This window comes from Ammospiza caudacuta, chromosome 7 (genome assembly GCF_027887145.1).
Source record: "Ammospiza caudacuta isolate bAmmCau1 chromosome 7, bAmmCau1.pri, whole genome shotgun sequence".
Taxonomy (NCBI): Eukaryota; Metazoa; Chordata; class Aves; order Passeriformes; family Passerellidae; genus Ammospiza; species Ammospiza caudacuta.
This window is the reverse complement of record NC_080599.1, coordinates 42,623,180-42,645,253: the sequence shown is the minus strand read 5'-3', so window position 1 is coordinate 42,645,253 and position 22,074 is coordinate 42,623,180. Positions and strand designations below refer to the sequence as shown.

Below are 22,074 nucleotides of genomic sequence, written 5' to 3'. Positions count from 1 at the left end.
TCCTCAAAATATGCTCTGCAGCTCCTGTAAGTCCCTGAAAAATGAAGTTCTCAGTTTCTGAGATTAACACACAAGAAAGGCAGAGGTTTAATCTGAAAGGTTTTAACTTTTGCTTATTGGCATTCACTATATTTTAAAATGCTTTAAGATCATTCACTAGCTCAGATTTTGGGGTTTTTTGCCCAGAAGCATAAATGAAAGAGCAGGCAATGTAAAAACATCTGTCCTCAGGGGAATGGCATGAGCAGCAGACCTTTAATGCCAATCTGAGCCAGCACAGTTTTAGCACTGAGCAGCACCAGTATAAATTCTACTGAACACTAAACCAAATCTCTTCCCTTCTGCTGCAAAGTTCACATCAGTCTGTACATCAATGCCTGATATCCAGCCTGAACCTCAAAACCTGCCTGCAGGGCATTCCCCTGGATTTCCAGTTACATTTGAAAGGAACAAGAAAAAAAAAACTGTAAGAAGTATAAAGGAAATTGGCACATATTTATGTTTTGATACTTAATACATCCTTCCTTAGCTTATACAGCTAGCAATAGGCTGTCCAAATTTCATCTCTGCTGGTTGAGATTTTTGAAGTCTGGCATTCAAAAGAACAAAAAGTTCCACTGGGTTGTAAATTTACAAAACACATTTTTTTTCCCAACACAAAAAAAACCCCCCATGTTGTATCCACAAACTTAAGACCTAAGAAAAAACCACAAAGATGCTGCATGAGCACTGATGCTTGCTGTCCCACCTCAGTAATGCATCACTAAGGTAAGGAAGGCAGAAATTCCACAAAACTGGGCAGGCAAGACTGCCAGAAATGGAGTGGAAAAGAGAAGGGAAGGATGCAGAACGAAATATCTAAATTATAAAAGGTACTTCATAACACATATATAACATATATTTCTAAGACTGAGTTTTACCACATCACTGGCAGAACATTCAATGGATTTTGCATCACACATATCAGCAGGGCTGCACATCTTCAGCTGCCACACACAAAGGGACACCACAGGCCAAATGCTCCACCTTTTTTTATTTTGTATATTATTTTGCTCCCACTTTTTTATTTTTACTTCTTTTTGATAAGCAATGAATGTATTATGACATATTCCTGTTTAGCTGGTATTTAGTTCATTATTTTGGAAATGTCATGAGTCACCTCAGTATGAGTGGTGTAATTACAGACTATTTACCAGCAAGTGTAACGAAAATTTAACTGTCCAAATATTAACACAGGTAAAAATCCATGAAACAGAGCAACTAAACACAATTAAAAAAAGAAACAAAAGGAAACTCCAATAAACAAAAGTCCAGATTTGCCTCAATGCTCCAAATAATCAACATAATAAATGGCTGTGTGTTGGAAACAGAGAGTTCTAAGTATGTAGAGAAGTGGTAACACAGATTGGCAAACCTGTCTGCTAATGAGAAAGGCACTGTGGAAGTAAAAATGGAGTGCAGGGTGGTGTTAAGATGATTTCTCTTTGGCAGTGTCAGTCAGCAGCCACACCTGCCATACAGATTTGGGAAAAAACCTGCAGAATCTCAAAAGGTTTCTACTGGAGAGCACAAAGCTACAGTCAGGCACATTTTTACACAGAGATTGCATCACACACAAACAACTTGCAGAACTCTGGGGAAAGAAACTCCAAATCCCTCTGTATTATAAATTTTCTACAGCAGTAGGAAGTCAGGATACTAACACAGTTAATGGAAAAGGTGAAGGAAGACAGAATTCCCTTGTGGTTAAAAAGCAGAGTTGCCTGAGAGACAAAGAAGGTGAAGAGAAAGCAGAAAAGAGGTTATTAAAGTACTGGGAATTTTTTTTCACTATATGTGGATCAGCATCTTGCAATTAGCTGTGCATAAGGCACCCCTTTAACCCACCTTGTCTTCAACAGCTCCAAAAGAGCTTCAGATGTGGTTTAGCAAACACCACAACAATAAACCCCCACTCCTTCGTGGATAAGCTCACCTATTTACTCTGGTTAATATTTAGTGGTACTGAAAGAAACACTCCAAGGTCTGATTTAGTGCAACAAAAAGCAAGTTAGCACCTCTGGGGGACTCAAATTCCACCTGCCTTTACACTCACATGGCAGCTGGAGCAGTAAAGGACTGAACCTGACCTAAAGGGCTGCATCTGCCACTCCCAGCTTTGTCCATTATCTGCAAACCACCTAAAGCACTCCAAAATATGTTTTGGCATCAGCACAGGTGGTCACATTTGTCTGACTCCCAATGAACTCAGAGCAGAAATAGGATTTGATATTCAACAGAAACAAGAAAGATAACTCAGTTACCAGCTCTGATCAACAGCCTGAAAAGCAGATTATAACTGCAATTTCACACTTGCTAATTACATAGCAGAGGTTTTGAAAAGGAGTAAAATTTCATAGGAATTAAACCCCTGTGAAAACAAGAACTACTAAATACATTTATACAGTAATTAAGAAAAAATGAGCTAATAATTCCTTGCAGTTTGTCCAACAGCTTCCTCAATACAGCAAATCACATCTAGATAAGGAAATCAGCATATTACCATCTAACCTATCTACAACTGACTCCATCAAATCCCTAAAAATGACATTGTCCACTGACTTCACTGTACTAAAACACCTCAAAATATACCCAGGACTAAATAACAGCAAATTAAATGCTGAAAGGCTCTTCTTGCTGGCATTACAGTGAAGGATTGAAGTAGCCTCACTGCATGTTAAATAAAGACTGTGCTAGCTCCAAATTCATGTGGCACAAAACTATTTCAATGTTGTAACCCTAGTGCTTGTAAAAAAGTTTTGGTTTTTTACAAACCTCTTAATTAACAAGCATTTTCTTCACAAATTCTTAAGTAATAGATATGAAAACTGAATTTCACAAAACATGCACTGATCCTTTCAGTAAATGACTTTGGATCCTGTAAGAGTCTAAATACTTCAACTTTCATTGCACTCAGAATTTTGTACAACATATCTGGCATCTAAAATGAACACTAACAGCAGTTTTCCATGCCAAAGCCACAAAAAATGGTTGATCCAGAATTACAGGAAAAAAAAAAATAATCGAAGACCCCACACCTATATCTGGATAAATCAGAATGTGTTCGGAGTAGAGCAGCCTGAAATTCTGAAAATGCCTTTATTTCTTTGCAAAATATCACCTCCCTCCACTTTGGTCACAAGATACAAATCAGCAGTTCATAATTCACATATCCTAAATATAGAATGTTAAACCTGTAAGGGCAGAATCTGACAAATAGTAAATCCAGAACTCCCCAAGTTTTAAAATCCAATGAAACATGCAGGTGAAAAGCATAAGTGCATTACCCACACTGCATTCTCAAATGAAACAATTCTAACTTCAAGAAGTTCCAACATCATGATGAACTTCAGACCTGTGACAGACCTTGCCAAACCAGTTTCACTTTTTCCATCATCCTTCTCCCCTTTTTATTTGTTAGTCACACTCTTCAATGAAGCAGAAAGAAGAGTTTTGTTAAGTTCCTGTTCTGTCAACCTGACATTTGTCTAAGTTCTTCTTTAGTTTAGTAGCAAGCTCTGCAAAAGAAAGTTTATCTGAAAGAAAACTCAAACCAACGTGACTGTTACCATGAGCATTAGCAGGATTGTCTGCTGTGGAACTCAGTGTTTCAGAAACTTCATTAAAATAAAAGCAGAAATCAAATTAAAATTGTTTTCTTGTTCCTGGATCATACAGAAGGCACTTTTAGGTTTCAATTAGATTAATGCTGTATCACTAAAATTCAGAATAGTTTAGAGTGTACTTACTTTAGCAATCTGTAGCAGCACAATGCAGTGTTTTATTGATTCTACCATGCTCTAGGAAAAGAAAAATATCAGAAAAAAATGTGTTACTATCCCTTAATATTTTGTATTTATTAGTTACATACAATATTGGGTGTGAGCTAAATGGACACTCAGTTCTGTTGAATTCCTACCTTCCCCTCCCCATTTTTTTTTTCAGAGACAAAAGCACAGCAGCAGCAAACTGAGGTTCCCAAAGGCACACAGAGCACAAAGCCAGGCTCTCAGGGTGAAATGGAGGTCAGCTCAAACCCCCAGAGTGCTGCAGGCAGGTGAATTATCAGGGGAAGGGAGGCTCAGAGAGCTGGGTCTGTTCAACCTGCAAAGGAAAAGGCTCAGGGAGACCTTTTCAAGGGGGATCAGTATCTGACTGGGAAGGCAGGGGAGCCAGGGCAAGACTCTTCTCATTGGAGCCCAGTGACAGGACAAGCAATGGCCACAAACAGAAATACAGGAAAACCACCTTAAACAGAACAAAACACATTTTATTTTTTTATGGATGACCAAACACTGGAACAGATTGTCCAGGGAAGCTGCAAAGCCTCCAGCCTTGGAGTTACTCAAAACCCAAACTAGATTTGGTCCTGTTGCTCATCACCTGTTCCAGCTGATGGTGCTCTGAGCACAGGGTTGGACTACAGACCTGCAGAGGCCCCTTCCAGCCTCAACTATTCCATGATCCCAAGGTGCTGGATAGAAATCTGAAAACAGCACCAGAAACAGGTTGTCTCTGCCATCACAATGTTGGGCCTAATCTGGATTCTCATTTTTCTGTAAAAAGGTTTTAAAAACTTCCCAAACAAAATAAGGTGGATTTCAGAATCAATATATAAAAGTTACAAAAATTAAAGAAACTTACACTGGTTGTTTCTTTGAGACCTTCAATTTTCTGTAAAAGGAAAATCAAAACAGTGTGATTAAAGACAGAATTTCCAGCATCTGGTTTGACCTAAATACTGTATAAAAATAACATTTGAATTTTAAATTGGGGGAGGGAAAAAAGCCCTAAACCAACATATTAAACACTATTTCCATATATAGATAATTTGCAAGACAAGACTGAAGTCAAACTGATAATTCAAGCTTAAAGATGACAAGGTTAAGAATTTTTTAACAGTGACATTTACCCATTAAAATCTATACTTCCTTTTTGCATAACATCAACAAAAATGAAATGCAGTAGGAAGATTCTAAGTTCATTTTGTATGCTTATAAAGTGCACTGAATGGTGGCACATTTCAACACCATTACACCAAGTGACCATCACTCAAGTGCAATAAACATTTGCAGTTAAGCACAGCTTGAAACAAATCACAGAAAACAGCAGTGCACACACGTTCCTGCTCTTCCTATGCCTCCAAAGTGCATCTGGAAATGTGCCTACTGAATTTTATCTAGAAACACCGGTCCATAAATGTTTCCTGTGTGGAACTGCACCTCAGGCATGCAAAAGGATCTGCATGACCTGGTGCAGCAGCAGATGCTTTCTGTTGATGTCCTTGGCTCTGTCTGCAGGAGGCAAAATCACTAAACTGGGCTCAGCACTGAACCTCCACTAATGCAATTACAGGAGCTCTTTGTTTTGATTAATTTGAGTGTCTCATGTGACTTGAGTCACAATCTTCTTGACTGTTGAATAATCCAAGTGTGGAAAGGATCCTTTCCCTGCACCAGGCATTGCAAGGAAAAGCCTAAAGCATAAGAGAAGGACAGGCAGCTCTAAATCCACAGAAATGAACAGTCCCAGTTTGTGGATTAAAAACAAAACAAATGCAGTGACAGCCTCTCAGGCAATTCCTGGGGGGAATTCTCAGTTATGCTCTAGATATATTTCTTTCAAGGGATGCTGTATATTTTCTTCAGGATTAATTGGCAAAACAAAACCCAGACTCAGCCCTTCCTACTAAAAACTGGATCATGTTTATCTAGGGTATATCACATGAGGGATGTTATACCATGAAGTTATGTTATATTTACTCCTGCTGCTAGCAGAGAAACATGCCAACAGCTAGAAATTCCTTGGCTTTGTTTTTGTTTGTTTTTCACGTCTCCACGAGACTTCCAGTCTAAACTTTATCAGCACATATCCAAAAAAGCATTTGAAACATGACAGCATGGAAGTCTTGAGCCTTTTAGCACCAAAATAGAATAGGCAATGCACCCAAGCACACAAATCTTGTTGGATGAAAGATGATGCAGCTGAAGGAGATGATGCAGCCTCAAGGCTGTACAGCCAGCCAGAGGCAGCCACCAGCAGCTTTGATCATTCTTTACTCATTTTTCCCCCCACTTGTTACAGAGTATTTACACACCAAATAAACTGAGATCTCAGTCCCTTCAGTGACATCACCTTTGCTGAAAATAAGAAAGTGACCTCAGGCCATGTGATGCAATTTAGTGATGTTGGTTTCTCCCCACCCATCTGTAATTTTCCAAAGAGCTCACTGAGACATTGTTGTTCTTACACAGAGGTACAGACAAAAGGGTAATTTTATCAAAGATCACATGGAAGGTTGAAAGGGAAAAAACCTCAAGACAAGCAGATTTCTAAGGCCTTTCAGCAAATCATAGCACCATAGTTTTTTCCTCTTTGGAAATGAATTCTCTGTGAGCTGGCCAAATTAAGCAGTGACAGTTTGCATTGATCCAGTATTTTTCACATTTGTGCTCCATGACCACCTTGCAAGAACACAGCACATGGAACTTTGATAAGTTAGACAGAACTGCAAGGAAAACCATAAGCAGGTATGCTGAAGATAAAATACATTACCAATAAAAGAAAAACCAAAACCCCCCAAACATTTACTACTAACATCTATCACAGTTTTCTCTTTTCATCATCCCTAGTCTTTGAAAACTGATGAAGACAAAATTTTAGACAGTTCCCCTAGTTTCAGTAATGAATACACATATTTTCATCTGACACACCAATTTCCTGCAGATCCACATTTGCAGAATGCAGATTTACAATGGCAGAACACAATTTGCTATATTTAATCTGATCAAACTGCAGGCTGCTGCTGAAACTACTCCCTCTACTTGCCGCTCATTGCATCTCCTTGACACCTGATTTTTTAGGAAATCACTGAGGAAGCTAATTTTTCCTCATCCAACATGATTTTTGCCTCATTCAACAATCATGGGAGTACAGAGGGATCAGCTCACCCAGCACAGAGGCAGCAGAGGCACGGAGGGGGAGCTGACTCATGGCTGAAATCTGTAAGGAGCAACCCAAATCTGTGTGCTCAACCTTGGATTTACTTCACAAAAAGCACTTGTTTTGAACCAAACAGCTTAAACAGGCTGCACTTTCCTCCCAAATCCTGTTGAGTAATGTCAGCTTTGTTCCAGCCTGCACACATGCCCCTCTTTGCTATTCTGGTGCCTTTGAATGCTCCAGTTTTCTTCTCCCTGATGTGTGGTCAAGACAACTCCACCAAAGTGAACAGGAAAGCTGTGCTGGAGTTCTCATCAGTAATCCTGGTCACACTGTAAGAACTGGGGCACTGCTGGTTGTGCATGATCCCCCCATACCCTGCACTTCTTCCAGGACAACAATGCAGCACAGGGAATTGATGAAAATCACTGCATTTTCAGCAGGCCTGCATCTGCACTGTCTTCATCCAAATTCAAGAGATTAGCACATCTCAGAAGATATCCAGGAGATTTTGAAGCATGTCAGAACACCTATAACCTGTGTCACCATCTCCAAAAGACCAAACATTCTGTAACTAAAAGCCAGCTCATCCAATGCTCTGTGAACTTGCAAAAACAACAGCTCAGGTTTGAAATCCCTGGCCATAAACAGTTTCAGAACAGCACTCAGCTGGTTGGGAAGCACTTAAAACTCAAATATCCAAAACTTTTTTTCTTGGAGGAAAGAACTATGGGTTTGATGGAAGCACCCTGCAGATTACACTCAGCTCATCATCTGACAGCTGAACCATACTTCCATAACAAACATGGAAAATGCCAAATACTGTATCAAAAAACCTCTCAGTGCAGGCAGAGACAAAATAAAGCTTTGTCAAGTGTTTTTCATTTTTAATAGAGAATAAATGGAATCTGCAGTAATAGCAATCCTCATCAAGATTTAAAACCAGAGGATGCCAACCTCTTCAAAATGAGACTCCCCTTTCTCTATAAAGTGAACCCATCTGTGCCACAGATACCTTGCACAGACAAATAAAGAAGTCAGCACAACATGTGGAAAGCCTCTAGGGATTAGGAGCACTGCCACAGGAAAAAAGAAAGTACTGCCTGATCTGCAAAGCAGCATCTGGAGGGAGGTCAGAATTGAAGGACAACTCCTCCCAGTAAAACACACTGAAGGAGAAATGCAAAATCCTTAGACCTGACTCTTGTGGTCACTTGCCTACAGATGGAACACACTGACAGAGAGGCACTTCAAAGTTCTTTTAAAAGCCTGTACATGAAAAAGAGCTCCCCAAGACAGCACTTAACACATCAGGTGAGATGAATAACACTTGAAAGGTCACAGCCATTATAAAGAAGTAAAAGTAAACACAGAAAACATCAAAGAGTTTTCAAAACAGGAACCAAACACCACGAGAACACAGCTTGTTTTCCACAAGAGACATTGAGGGAGGGAACAAGGATGAAATACACCACTACTTCATCATATCAAAATTACTGCATTTGCTGAAGGGAAGCAACTGCTCTGCAACAAACCCTTCATAAGGAATGGTTAAATCTCTCCTCCACACACACAAATTAATAAATGAAACCAGCATGACACTTAAAGCCAAACCCACACCATCAAAGGCATGTGCCAGCCTTTCTTAAACAGTGCTTGAACTGACAGAGCTGGCTTTGGCACGGAACAGGAGGGGATGCAAAGAACACAAACCTTCAATTGAATTACACCCTTGCTCAAAGAGCTGTTCTCCCCATTTCTACTACATTTGTGCTACATTTCTGGCACCCTCACTTCAGTGAATGAAGCATTCTCAGACTTTCAATGTGTCAGAAACTTACACAGGATGCAGACTGATTATGTGAAATACATGATTAGGAGTATTTCTTTCTTGGCCTTTGGAATAGCTTTGTAATTCCTACCAACATTTAACACTCATCCTTGTTAAAGATTAAAAAATAGCAAATTTAAGTTAAAATGCTTTCAATACTGTTGGAAGCATTTCAATGTATGGGATAGCAGAGGAGCAATTCTTTCTGACAGACTGAAGCCTTTTATAATGTTATGATTCCCATTATTACTAAAATTTTTTTGCAAACTTAGTCACAACACAACTGTTCTAAGTTATTCAAATTGCTTGAAGTGACTTTGACAACCCAATAAATGTGTACTTAGCATTTCTACTACAGCAAACTGATGCACAACACCACCTGATAAACAATTTTTAAGACAAAATGTACTTGCTTTTCTCTGTTCATCATCTTTGCAGTTCTGGAGTTTTTCATCAAAGAGCTGAAAGAAAGAGATACTTGTGAGAATACTGAAAGTTTTATTTTTCCACATAAAATCAGACAGAAACGCTGACATTTCAAATAATAAGGATAAAGTCATACAACCCTGGTATTAGGATCCAAAGCAGTTTTGGCCTGGTATTTCTTTACAGCATTTGTGATATAGCAGATTTGTAACTAATTTCTCACATCATCCCATCCTGCATGAGATCTCACAGCTAAGCCTGACAATTCTACCATGATTTGAAGAAAAAGGTGAGGTTAAGGAACATAACTGTGCTCATCAGAAAACCTCCAGCTGCCTTTCTTCTATTTCAGCAAAAACCTTTAACCAGAAGAGCTTTAACTCTCATCAACCCTTCCAGGTTCCTTGCTTCAGGTACATGATCCAAATCATGTAAGCACATTTTTTGGGGAAGATATGACTTCCCAGCATTAATTTATGTTTATTATCTTAAAAGAGGGATATGAGATGCAACAAAGCAAAGTGAAACAAGCCCTCACTGCAAAGCCTGCGTGTGCATTTAACACAAGCTGGGCTGAAAGAGTTAACAGAGGCCTCTGAGGGCACTCTAAGGTGCACACACAACCATGAAGCTGCTCAAGGAAGAGAAAAGACCATGGGTATTGCTGAGTGTTCATCACATCCACCCTTGCAGCTTGGAGAAGAGGATGTAATTTTTAGGAAGTGAGCTGCAGCTCTGCACTCAACTGCCTGCCTCAAACCTACTCATGTGTTCCCTTTCCCCTGAGGGCTGATTTCTAGCTCTAAAAATAGGCTGTGATCCTGGTCTCTGTCCATCCTCAAACTGACTCATCTTTCATTATTAATTAATTTCTATCCCCCTCCCCCCAGCTGGCCTGAAATAACAATTAGAAGGTGTAAAGATTTAAATACCTTCTGTCAGTGAAGTGATGGCTCCAGAGTGGCAGAAAAGCTCCTGACCAAGTCTTTGCAGGGCAGCTCTGAATTTTGTTTGCATCTCTTCTGCCTACCTTCATTTTTGTTGCTGTGCACATCCCCCTCTCCACCCTACCCTCCAACTGAATTTTTGCTGAATATCCCACATGCAATACTTGCACATTATATCGGGGGGAAAAATCCAACCCAGCAGAACTGAAGCAATTTAACAGCAATTTTAATCAGCTGAGTCATGGGAAAAAGTGTCCTAAGCAGCAGCAAAAAGTGTTTTTCTCAATAAGGTGAGTACTGAGAGATACGACCTCATTGCTCCTTGCAGTCCCATCTATTCTTAAAATACAAAGTTTAAAAGAGCTGTATTGTGCAACACTCCTACAGAATGCTTTCACCCAAGGACAAAGCAAAGATTATCCACCACCACCACTGCAACAAAGTCTGAAACTATCTGCAACTGTAGTTACACATCACTTGACAAAATCTTCTCAAGATAGACTCCAAAATGCTATGAGCAGCACAATGATTTAATTATGTTTCAAAACGAAACTTAACACATTTAACCTTGCAATTTCCGTAAAGGTTTTATAGAAAACAGAACCTTTCAGCCACTGTAAACCATTTTATTTAAATCTGCTTGAGATATTCTAATTTTTAACAATCCTAAGAAAAAGACATTTTCATTTTGATGGCTATCTCTGTTGAGCTTCCTTTCAAGCTGGCCTTGAAATCCAGCCTGACAAACAGACCCCCAGCACAATAAATTCAGCATTTAGTTACCATACCTTCAGCTGGTCTATCAAGATTTGTAAGTAAGCATCAGCCTCAGTAAGTTTCTTGTCAAAATCATGAACGCTGGGAACAAATCCTGAATCCACACCCTAGAAATAAATAAACAAACAAAAATAAAATATTTAATTAGTGCCTCAGAGGAGAAAAAAGTACAACAGCAATATGGTTTTGCCTGCCATCTGACTGAGAACATGCTGCCTTGCCTCTCATCCTGCCACGTGCAGACACAGGCACACAGCTGAACACATTTGGCTTCTATCTGCAGCTAAATCAACAGCAGTAAATTACTCCACATTTTCACAGGGGGTATAATCATCACACACCAGAGTATTTCATTACTTGTGATTGAACAAATCCTCTTAAATTACACTGATTAAAGTTTCTTTATAAAATATAAAGGAGAATTCACATTTTTCTGAGGACTGTCTTGTGATTCCATACCCTTACACTTCAGCTAGGGAAGCCCAAATCACACCCAGTGGGATAACTGCACTTCTCACACTTCACACAGCATTGCTCAACTCACAGCTCCCTAGCTAACAACTGCTAAATCTTTTCTTAAATACCTTTGATCTGAAAAGTTCAAAATCATTAGTCCTGGTTACCCTAGTTCCTTTACAGGTATAATGATTTGCATCTTTGTCACTGTATATGAATTCTAACACTTAGTTGCACACACAGCACCAAGGACAATGTATCAGTGTAATGAGAATTATTAGTTTTATATTTTCTTGCTTGGAAACTTGTTTCTTCTAATAATATACCACTCAGAATACACTTCTGTATATAACACAATCCCTATCTCTAAACTTACACACCACTGATTTAAACAAACAAATTCCCACTGGGATACATCTTTAATTAGAGGAAAGAGAATAGAGGATTCTTGATTACTTCTACCTGGATGCCCATATGCTATGTAAACACATTAAAGGTTTATTTATATAATATCTTTAATGCAAATGGAACTGAGAAACAAATACTGAAGTTGGAAAAAATTGTACACTGTAGGATAAACATATACAGGAGGAAAAATCCATGAAGGATACAGAAGCAAACATCAGTTGTAAGAGAACATAATCCTGAGAGCATCACAGCAGAGACAACTTTGCTACCAGCCTCAATATTTTCACACTGATCTCAAACAGGACAATTTCAAACTCTGCTGAAAACATCAATTGCTGTTTGAACTGCTGAGCACCTCAAGAGTCTGAGCATGGAAAGATCAACCAGTGGGGAAATACATTCCACATGGAGGAAGATGGGCAATCAATATTTGTAAAATTCCACATTAGGGTAACATTTTCTTTGGCATTGTTGGCTCTGTCAGAGCAGATAATTTATCTTATTTTTGTATGATTTTGGGCCATCATATCAAGAGTTTTGTTGATGGCTCTTTAGAGGTGTGAGCATTTTTGTGCAGCAGTGGAATGACTTGCACAGTATCACCACACACAGCCTAAAACAAAACCCAGCTACTGACTGTAGAAAACATTATTCTTTATTCATTTGCTAAAAATATGCATGCAGATCTTGACAACAGCTCTACAGGAGTACATTTATCCATACAGCTGGGCTTGTAATCAAAAAAAGATACTTCACCTGTATTAGACAGCCAACACCAGCCAATTTTAGAAATAATGTGAAACAAGGAGGAGGGAGGAGAAGATGAGGAAAAAACCCAAAACATTTTGACTGTGACAAAACATAAATTCAAAAAGCACCAAGTGTAACAAATGATTAAAACAACTAATAGGCAGAAGGGAGAGTGCTCTCAACCCAGCAACTTTTGACTCTCCCTCAAACTAGTTTAAATTACACTGAAACTACATCTGAAATGACATTAAATTAGTATTCAATTTCCTTGTTGAAAATGGAATTGTCTGTACAGCTACCAGCAAAACTCTTTAGTTCAGCAAATGGTCCTGCAAGCTCAGTTAAAAATTCTGGAGGTCAGGTTTCATATACCAAACCACATACAGGAAATTTCTGCTGAAGATACTATACTATACACAGAAATATGGTTTACTGTGCATGTTATCTGTATGCTGCATCAAAATCCTGATTTTTGTTTCAGTCCTCACTCTATGACTATGAACATGTAACTATCTGATATTTTTAGTGGTGGCTTAAAGATAAAATGTCATTCTTAAATTTCAGGCTCTTAGAACTAAGGGAAAAGCTGATCAAAACATTCAGTGTTACAACTGAGCAGACACCCACACAAAACACAGAGTGAAAATTGTAACCTAAGAAGTTCTATTAGAAAATTAAAACTTCAAACTGTAAAGAGAAAGCCATAAAACCAGGTAAAGTGTCAAGCTGAACATAACAGAGATGAAACATGAGAATAATTTTGCAAAGCACAGGTACTTAAAGCTGCAGCACCTCACTAGTTTGCTCTTGGGTAGTTAAGATGAAATTTTATCATCTTCTCAGCAAATTTATTAGTCAGTCTTATAGGAGATTAGGTTAATAATTTAAGTTTTCACATAGTTTTAGAATTGAAAACCAAAAGATACTTGAAAAAGTTGAAAAGAGCAATACCATAGAAAAAACAGTCTGGATAAACAGCAAACAAAACCAATCAGTATTTCAAACCCAGCAGTAATTTAGAAAGAGGAGATACACAAAGAGCACATTTGCATAACAAATGCTTATTTCTTGATCTTCTGGTCTCTCAAAGCCAGTAAAGGTAAAATGGGGACCCTTTCTCTCCTTCCCTGCCCTGAAGGAACTGAGGCTTCAAAAGGAACAGGTGAGCAGAGTCACCAGAATGGCATTTAACAGCTTGGTGAACTTGGATTTAGGAATCTGCACATCTCAACGAGCAATCAAATTTTTATGAGGAACTTGTAAAATCCACTGCTCACCTATTCACAGGCTGACAAAACAGGCTGCCTGCAGATATTACTGAACCTCCACCCTTGGAGGGCAGAGCTCCAAACTCAACTGGGTTTCACCTTTGACAACCTGATCTAAAGTACAAGTTTGCCTTCAGTGAGAAGGTGCTTGGACAGGTGATTTCCAGAGGTCTCCTCCAGTTGAAGTCATCCTGTGACTCTAAAATAAGTATCTTCAAATTATGGAAAAGAACAGGAATCCAGACTATTTCTGATCTTCAGAAAATACACTGCCTCTATCTTACTGTCAGTACCTATCTGAAGTAGTATAACTTGTTTTTCCATTGAGTAACTACATCAATTTGTAAATACACTTTATTAACCTCAAATAAAGACTCTGTGTTCATGAAAGTTTAAAAGAATTAACAGATTAAACAGCTGCAGAAGGGAGTGATTTAAAAATTTTAGCCTGACCAGAATCTTCCAAACCAACAAGTTTGGTGTCAAAACAAGTAATTTGATGTCTGACTGCTCCCCACCAAGAGGGAACAAATATCCTGATACTCAAACCATACTGATAAAAGAGAAAAGGGTACCATAGCATCCTTTCCCTCATCCATATTATGAGCCTTATTTTCACTACAGAACTGCCAGCACCAAGGGAATTTCGTGTTCTTTCTTTGTCCTCCAAATTAGAAGTCACACATATCTCTAATGCATTTGTATTCAAAACTTGTCCATACTGAGAAGTAATTCAGCCTAATTTAAACCAGTTCTTTCAAACTCAGATGGGATGAAAAGATTGCATCCTCCTTAGAAGAAGCATACCAGAAAAATTCAACTGTATTTCTCAAATAAAAGCATTACAATAATAGCTTTCCTGGGGGAGGAAGGCAGAAAGCTGTACAGAGTGGAATTTCTTATCTTTTTGAAGACACTTCTACATTCTTCATCTAATTAGGATTCCAAATCCAACAAAAAATTCCTGTGGAAGTTAGTTTGAAGGAATGATTTTTTCTTTCATCCACAATATCTCATCAGAAACATATCCCCTGCCTACATGCTTGATTTCGATGAGCTGGACATTGCCTGTAAGGACCACTGATAAAAAACTGAAGAAAAACAAAAAATGAACTTGTAAGCCATTAAACAAGGGCACTTTTGAGGCAAAAATAGCTCTATTTTTTTCCTCTGCTAGATTTTTATGCAATATTTGAAGCTCAGAATGTGTTTGAAAACAAATGCATAGGTTGTGGAAAGCATATGACCCTTCCAAACAGAATATTGCAATTCTTAGAGGAAAAGAAAAAGAGATTCTACTTTGCAAAACACAAAATGCTTAGCAAAGGGTGTGTATCTGTAGATATTATCAGTTATTCAAGGAGAACAGAAAGTTCAGAAGACAGAAACATTTACACACTGATGTAAAATTCTCTCTTTAAAGTATAAGTTACAACTCTGAAACCTCACAAACACCATCTTAGAGTCCCATTCCTTTGCCTTTATATCTATAATCAGTGCAGATATTGCACATGTTCTAGGGTATTCAGGCACTATCTGATTACTTCATTAGCAAAATGTGAACAGGGCAGCATGGCTGCCAACCCTATGCCCTCCCACTAGCACTTGTAAAACATCTACACTGGATATACTCTGAATCTAAAAGAGCCTGGTTTTAGTTTTATGCAAGAATTCTTGACTGGCAAAAGGAGCAGCACTGAAAAGTCAGTTAATAACAATATTTAGAGTGTAATATACTTAACACACAAGGAAGTTTTACTCTACCTTGTGTTCTTGCTCGCAGCTTTAGAAAGGTCAGAAACAATCCTGGTTAATGTGGTACTAAGTGAACTGCTACTATCAACATTCATAAACACTTTGCACCAGCATAAATGAAGGGGAAACAAATCAGCTCCCCTGCTGTTCACTTTAGCCTTCACTCTGCTCTTTATTTTGAGTCAGCATAAACATTTACCTTGTCACATAAACAACTCAATGTGGAAACTAATCAAGGTTAAAAATAAACGCAGAGAGAGCAGCAAGAAAAGCAATTTTAAGTTCCAAATTCCACCCTTCTTGCCACACTGCCTCTTCCCTTTTGCTTGGAGAAGCGAGAGAGGACTGCTTCCAGAGGCAGCACCAACTCCTACACTTTGGTGAAGCCATGGTGTCAGTCAGTGTTTAAACCATTGAATCTACTCTTCTCAACAGCCAGCACAGACCCACTTACTAGAATCAAGTTTTCTTATCATTTGCTACTTAGGAAGTAAACATCTTGTTTAAATTATGGAATTATCAACCAACGAAGCAATTAATTTTCACTTAATTCCTTTCACTTTAATGGTGGTTAGAAATTGCTCACCTTCATGATTTCAGTTCACTTGTCTCTACAGAGGCCACTTAGAGGCTGAAGTAAATTAGTGTAGATCAAACAAGGAAGTTACTGTGTTACTAAAAGACATGAGCTATCCATCGTAACTCATGAGACAATTCCAGAGCCAAATTCCACTACCCAAAAGCACTTATAGCAGCACTAGGGTGCTGCCAGGGTGTACCTGACAGACAGCAAGGAAAGCAGGACAATGAGAAGCATGTCCTGTCTGAATGGGACTGCTGCTTGACATCAGATGCTGCTGGGAAACTGAAGAAAACGTGAGATAACTTCTCTCCCCACACAAACATGAAACTTTAGCCACAACATGCCTTCACCCCAAGCACACCCTCCCCCTTAGGTCCTGTGGGTATGAGGCCAGTGCTGTGCTGCCAGTGCAAAGCCACAGGCCTGCTAATGCCACAATAGTAACAATTTGGGGGGACAAGGGGGAAATCTCTGCGGGGTTCAGAATGGCATTTCCAGTAGTATCACACCATCTGTTCAATGACTTTTACACAGCCAAAGCTAATACTAGAACTACTATGTGTATTTTTAGCAATAGCTTTAATACAAGTGCATACGAAAACACAGCACACTTCAGTTTCAAAATTCAAACAAATCAGGCTTCAAGTGTATCTGAAATGTTTCCTCCCCCTTGTTGTTCCCTTTGGATACAACATTACTAATTGTCAGCCCTCTGGACAGTTTGGGCCCCTTTATACATTCTATGTATTTATGACTCAGTTCCTTGCCTGTAGCTCATTTTAGGCTTGGGGGGGAGGGAGGCAGAAGAAGTGTGTTTCATTCTGGGTTTCAAAAACATTTCCATTATAAATAGTGAAGGACAGCACAGCAGAACATTTAGGCAAAAATAACACCAGCAAGATTAATCAGACTAGAGAACACAAAGACACCACTTCACCTCTCCACATCGCATTAACTCGTAATCCTTCCTGATTTGGTTCACTCAGCACACGAACCCCCTGGGCTTTGGTGCAGTTCCTCACAGCTCAGAGTTTTTGGTACAGTGAAGTCAACTTTAAGTCAGACTTTCAAACTTGATCACTCCTGTCCCAGCACAGGCAGACTGAAAAGCAGCATGGAAATACGAAAAAAATACTCTGAAAAGAAACAACACTTTGGGCAAAACCAGCTGCCTAAAGCTTTTAAGTGACTGTGAACCACATGTTTAGTTAGCGAAACTAAGAGCCTAAGAAAATGCCTTCACAGAAATTAATCTCTGCCGCGGCACTCAGACCCCGCCATCCGCTGAGCCAATAATCCCCCACAGAACCCGTTCGGCTGTTCTGTCCGAAGGAAAAGGAAAGCGAAACAACATAACAACATCAAGGGCACGAAGGGCCGTTTGTTCAAAGGCTCCTGAAGCCAAGGCGTGTCAGTGCATGGGACAGCAGCATCCCTGGGGCACACGGACAGAGCATCCCTGGGGCACACGGACAGCACCATCCCTGCGGGCACACGGCACCGGGCGGCTCTCGCTGCCCCCGGAGCCACCCGGGCGCTCCGTGCCTGCTCCCGCTCCGTCCCCGCCGTGCCCAGGCAGGGCAGCGCCGCTCGGCCGCCAAGGGCAGGGGCTCGCTGCCCCGAGGGACCCCCGCAGCCCGAGCCGCGGCGCCCCGTACTCACACCGGCCATCCCGCGGAGATCCCAGCGCGGCGCAGCAGCGGGGCCGCCCGCCCGCCGGGCCCCGGCAGCGCCGCCTCCAGCGGGGCGGGAAGGGGCGGGAAGGGAAGGGCAGGACCCCCGGCCGCGGCCCCGCCGAGCGCGTCACCAGCACGGCGGACGGAGATTGGAGCGGGGCGGGCCGGCCCCGGGAGCCGCGGCCGGGGGAGGGAGCGAGCAGGGAGAGCAGCAGGGCCTGGCCGGCCATGGAGGCGCGGGATGTTCCTGCCCGGGTTCGGCCCTGCGAGAATCCCCTCAAACTTCGGCCCCTGTTCGTGCCGCCCCCGCGTCCCGCCGGTGAGGGGGAGCAGAAGGAACGGCACACTCCTAAGCCGTGGAAGAAAGAGGTTTGGCAAGGAGTGTAGTCGTGTTTCATTCTGAAATCGGCTCTGCAGCTCCCGTGGCAAACCTTGGCAGTTCCCGAATGGGGTGTGAGTGAACACTACTCCACCGACTCCAAAATAAGGGCCGGAGGCTGAAAGGTTACATGACCCGTACACTGAAGAAGGTTCTTGAAAATGAGTGGTGACCACACAGCAGTGGCCCACAAAGTATTACATTCCATGGTGAACATATCTACAATAATGCAGGATGTGTTTCTTAGTACTCAATTCAGGTTTTTTAATTATTCCCTCAAACATTACTAGATAAATTACTAACTTGGGCTTTTTTTTCCCTCCTAAATACACCTTACTCGTTTGAAAATCTCCAGGAACGTGAACAGTTATGCAATGGAAAATAGTTCCATTATTAGCTGCTACCATGAAATCTATTTCCACCAATATAATTACACTCACAATTTCTAGAAAGCATAGAAGTGTACATTTTGATAAAACCAATGTATATTCTGCTGTTTCACTCCTTGACTCTGTATCTCCATGTCATAAAAAGTCTTCCAGGTGGAGAAAACAGCACAGACTCCTTTTACTTCATTTCAAACCTTAAACAGGACCACTCACATTAACCTATTGACTTTCTAAACTGAGGATGGGGAAAAAAGCATCCCTTGGGAGTGAGCTCAGCCCTTCTACATCCACATATTGCTCCCTAGATAATCCCTGTCTCCTCACATCCACTGCAGAGTGGGGTTCTTCAGCCCTTGGTCAGCTATAGTGTACAGATGGGAAGATTACTTCTAACATACCCATGGCACAGTAGGAGGGGTAAAAAGCTGACTGTCAAATGGGAATTTTTATCCAGGGATCTGCTATTCTCTAAAAAAATTGTAGTGGTCTTTAATACATGAAAGAAGGTTGAAACTGTTTACGCCTAACAGGTAAATTGACAGAGATAGTACAAGGGTCTAAAGTTCAATGGGTCAAATTCAGGCTTGTTCTAACTCTTTAGATTGGGCAAATGTCATCTAAATCAGTCTTCATAAGCTTCTCTTTATGAGATATTAGAGATTTTACTCTAGCTTTCTTCACACTGAATCAAATGTTAGGAGACCTAATTCTCCTGCCATGCTGCAAATGCACAACCAAAGCTTTATTTAATACAAATAATGAACACCTGCTTTAAGATTTCTACACCATCACCAGACACCTACATGGTACAAACCAAATCCCTTTCATGAGTTTGGCTTACTCCAGGACAAAAACAAATGTTCAGCAAGTCTTACAGACATGTCCAGCTATAAAGTATCATAAGAAACTGATCTTAGATCATAGAACTACAGTTTCCAGAGCTGGAAGTGACCCACAAAGATGACAGAGTCCAGCTCCTGGAACTAGGTAACTAAAGCTAAGAACCATCCTCAATCCAACCATCTGTTTTTAGAACCAGAGCACCACTGATACCCATCTTACACAGTGATATCCTGCTTCAAACAAGCTATTTATAATTTTTGTCATCCAGAAAGAGGTTCAATGCTGCTGTCTCATTTTAATTTCCAAGTTAGGTGGCATACAAGCACACAAGAGGCTTGATCCAAAAAAGACTCCTAGTTTTAAACAAAAAACAACAAAAACCCCCCACCAAAACCAAATTAAATGTACAATAAATCCAGAACCTTACAATAAATATACATTATAAATAAATATGATTTAATGATAAGTATATATATTATAAATATGAACTAATAAAGGAAAGTGTCATTCTGACTTTTCATTATGGTAGGACAAGAAAAATATAACAGACTCAAACCTAAACAGATGTTTTACTACATCCAATTGTATAGGCTACAGAACAGCCAGATTTCATACAGAATGTGTAGGATATTAGCAGTTGTTACACTGTATTTCATTGATTGAAAAAAAAGTAAAACAAGTGAAAATTGAAAGTGAAACTTGCCTGAAGTTGGAGGGTATGGCGGAGGATGGTGTCCTCTAAAGCGTGGATCCACTTCTCCCTCTCATCTGCATCTCGAGCTGAAAAAGAATTCAAAAGATATTGTTCACTTACATGCAGTCTTACATACTAAAAGGCACAGGCAAACAGATCTGATGTCCACACTAAATATGGAAATTAATCACACTGTGTTAATCACCAAGAACAAAATTCCACAGTTGCCTTAATATCCTGTTTCTTCTTCTGTGTTACAGCTCTGTTCCTTGTCCAGCTTTAGGGAACACATGCAAACAGAGTTTGCACAGATATTCCTCAAGTCATTAAGTAATTTTTACATTTCCTTATTTACAAGAAAATTACCTGTAATAAATTACCTAGTACTTCTACTTCAGTGTGGACATAGTAACTTTCAGGTGTGGATTCATAATAGGGGACAAACACCCCTAACAGGTCACTGGTGTGAATAATGAAGCACAAAGAATAATCTTAAACGTACAACAAATATTAAATTGAAAAAAAACCTACTCTAAAACTGCTTTCTTTCCCTCCTATCCCCAGCACAGACAAGCCACCTTTACTTCACTAGTCTGAAAGAGTTCCTTGCTGTGCTCTAGGAATACTTAAAAAACAAAGGAGCAGTCAGTGGACCTCAGGTAAAGATAGAAGGGAAAATTCCAGAGGCATTAAATAGACTGTGAACAAACCGGCCTGTCAATGGATTGAGAACAGTTATTAACAATTGTTTCTAGGTCCTCACTCAAACGGAAGATATTAAAAGAAACAGGAAGCCTGCTAGAAGCAAGGAAAGCTTAAGTGAGCTAGCACCTATTATGAATCAGCGAACTGAGATTTCTATCTCACTTATTTTTAAGGAGTTCAGAGGAAATATCCTTAGGCTATAGTGAAATGTACTCTCCAGCTCAAAATACTTTGTTTCAATGTTCCCTTCCTCACCCTTTTGTTTCCATTGTTTTTGGGTTTTTTTTGAATTCTGCAGCTTAAACTTATTAGTACTTAAAAATGCCCCAAGTCTCCTGAATATGTAGATTTTTCTAAACTCCCCAAAGATAACCCTAGCAATTTAAAGATAAACATACTGCACTGTTAACTTCAGCATATATACACTATGTCAAGTTAACAAAACCATCAGGAGAGAACTGACAATGTATGTGTTTGTGAGAAATAATTAAGAATGTATTTTTAATACATAAGCTTGCTCAGAGCCTAACTGATGAGGTGGCCTCACAAAACAGTGGGACAAAACTTTCACTACACACAAGGTAAAAGATTGAAATCTATCTACTTTTTTCCTAAAAATACACATGTTTCCAATCTACTACAAGTCAATCCTTACTCACTGTTCTTTTAAAATTTAAAAACTAGATTATGATCAATTGCCACAGGTATTTCAGCCTCAATACCATTAACCTGAACAAATTAAAACCAGACATAAGGAAAAGTGGCTATCAAAGTGCTTTCAGAGGCACAGAGAAAGAGGAAGAAGTTCAAGTAATTAAATGTTACTCAGACCAGCAGATGACTTTCCTGCAGGAAATGCAGCAAGTGTTAAAAAGTTGGATATGCCTCACTAGAAAGAACTTTTAACCTACAGGGCTCTTCTTACTGATGATCCATATTTTAATTGAGAAGCTGAAGCAGGCACTGAGGACAAGTTTATAATTCAGTGAAAGCAGACAGGATGGAGGGACAGAGGCCCTGTGAACTCTGTCCAGTGACTGCATTATACTAAATACATTTTGCAACATGCAAATTAAAGATTTTCTTTTCACATTCTGTACACACATGCACACACAAACGCTGTTCTTTTTGCACAGCATTACACCTTAACACTAATTTCAATTACTGAACTAATCAACCAGAATCAGTTTTAATGTTTCTTAGTTT

The 22,074-nt window shown here is 39.8% G+C and overlaps 1 protein-coding gene across 5 annotated transcripts in view; it reads right to left on the bottom strand.

Moving 5' to 3' along the window:
- The window catches only part of OSBPL9 (oxysterol binding protein like 9), a 57,206-nt gene that overhangs the window by 12,674 nt on the left and 22,458 nt on the right, over positions 1–22,074 (bottom strand). For 3 of the 5 annotated variants that reach the window (XR_009274920.1, XM_058808241.1, XM_058808242.1), the window contains exons 4-8: positions 20,173–20,249; positions 10,974–11,069; positions 9,226–9,273; positions 4,684–4,713; positions 3,789–3,839 (exon numbers count right to left, since the gene is read on the bottom strand). Coding sequence is in view for 4 of the 5 variants with exons in the window: in XM_058808241.1 (XP_058664224.1) it covers positions 3,789–3,839; positions 4,684–4,713; positions 9,226–9,273; positions 10,974–11,069; positions 20,173–20,249 (302 nt within the window). In the remaining variant the exon portion in view is untranslated. Of the gene's footprint in view, positions 1–3,788; positions 3,840–4,683; positions 4,714–9,225; positions 9,274–10,973; positions 11,070–17,119; positions 17,273–17,844; positions 17,873–20,172; positions 20,250–22,074 lie in introns of those variants that run through there. The other 2 variants (XM_058808244.1, XM_058808243.1) reach the window with 2 other exon arrangements.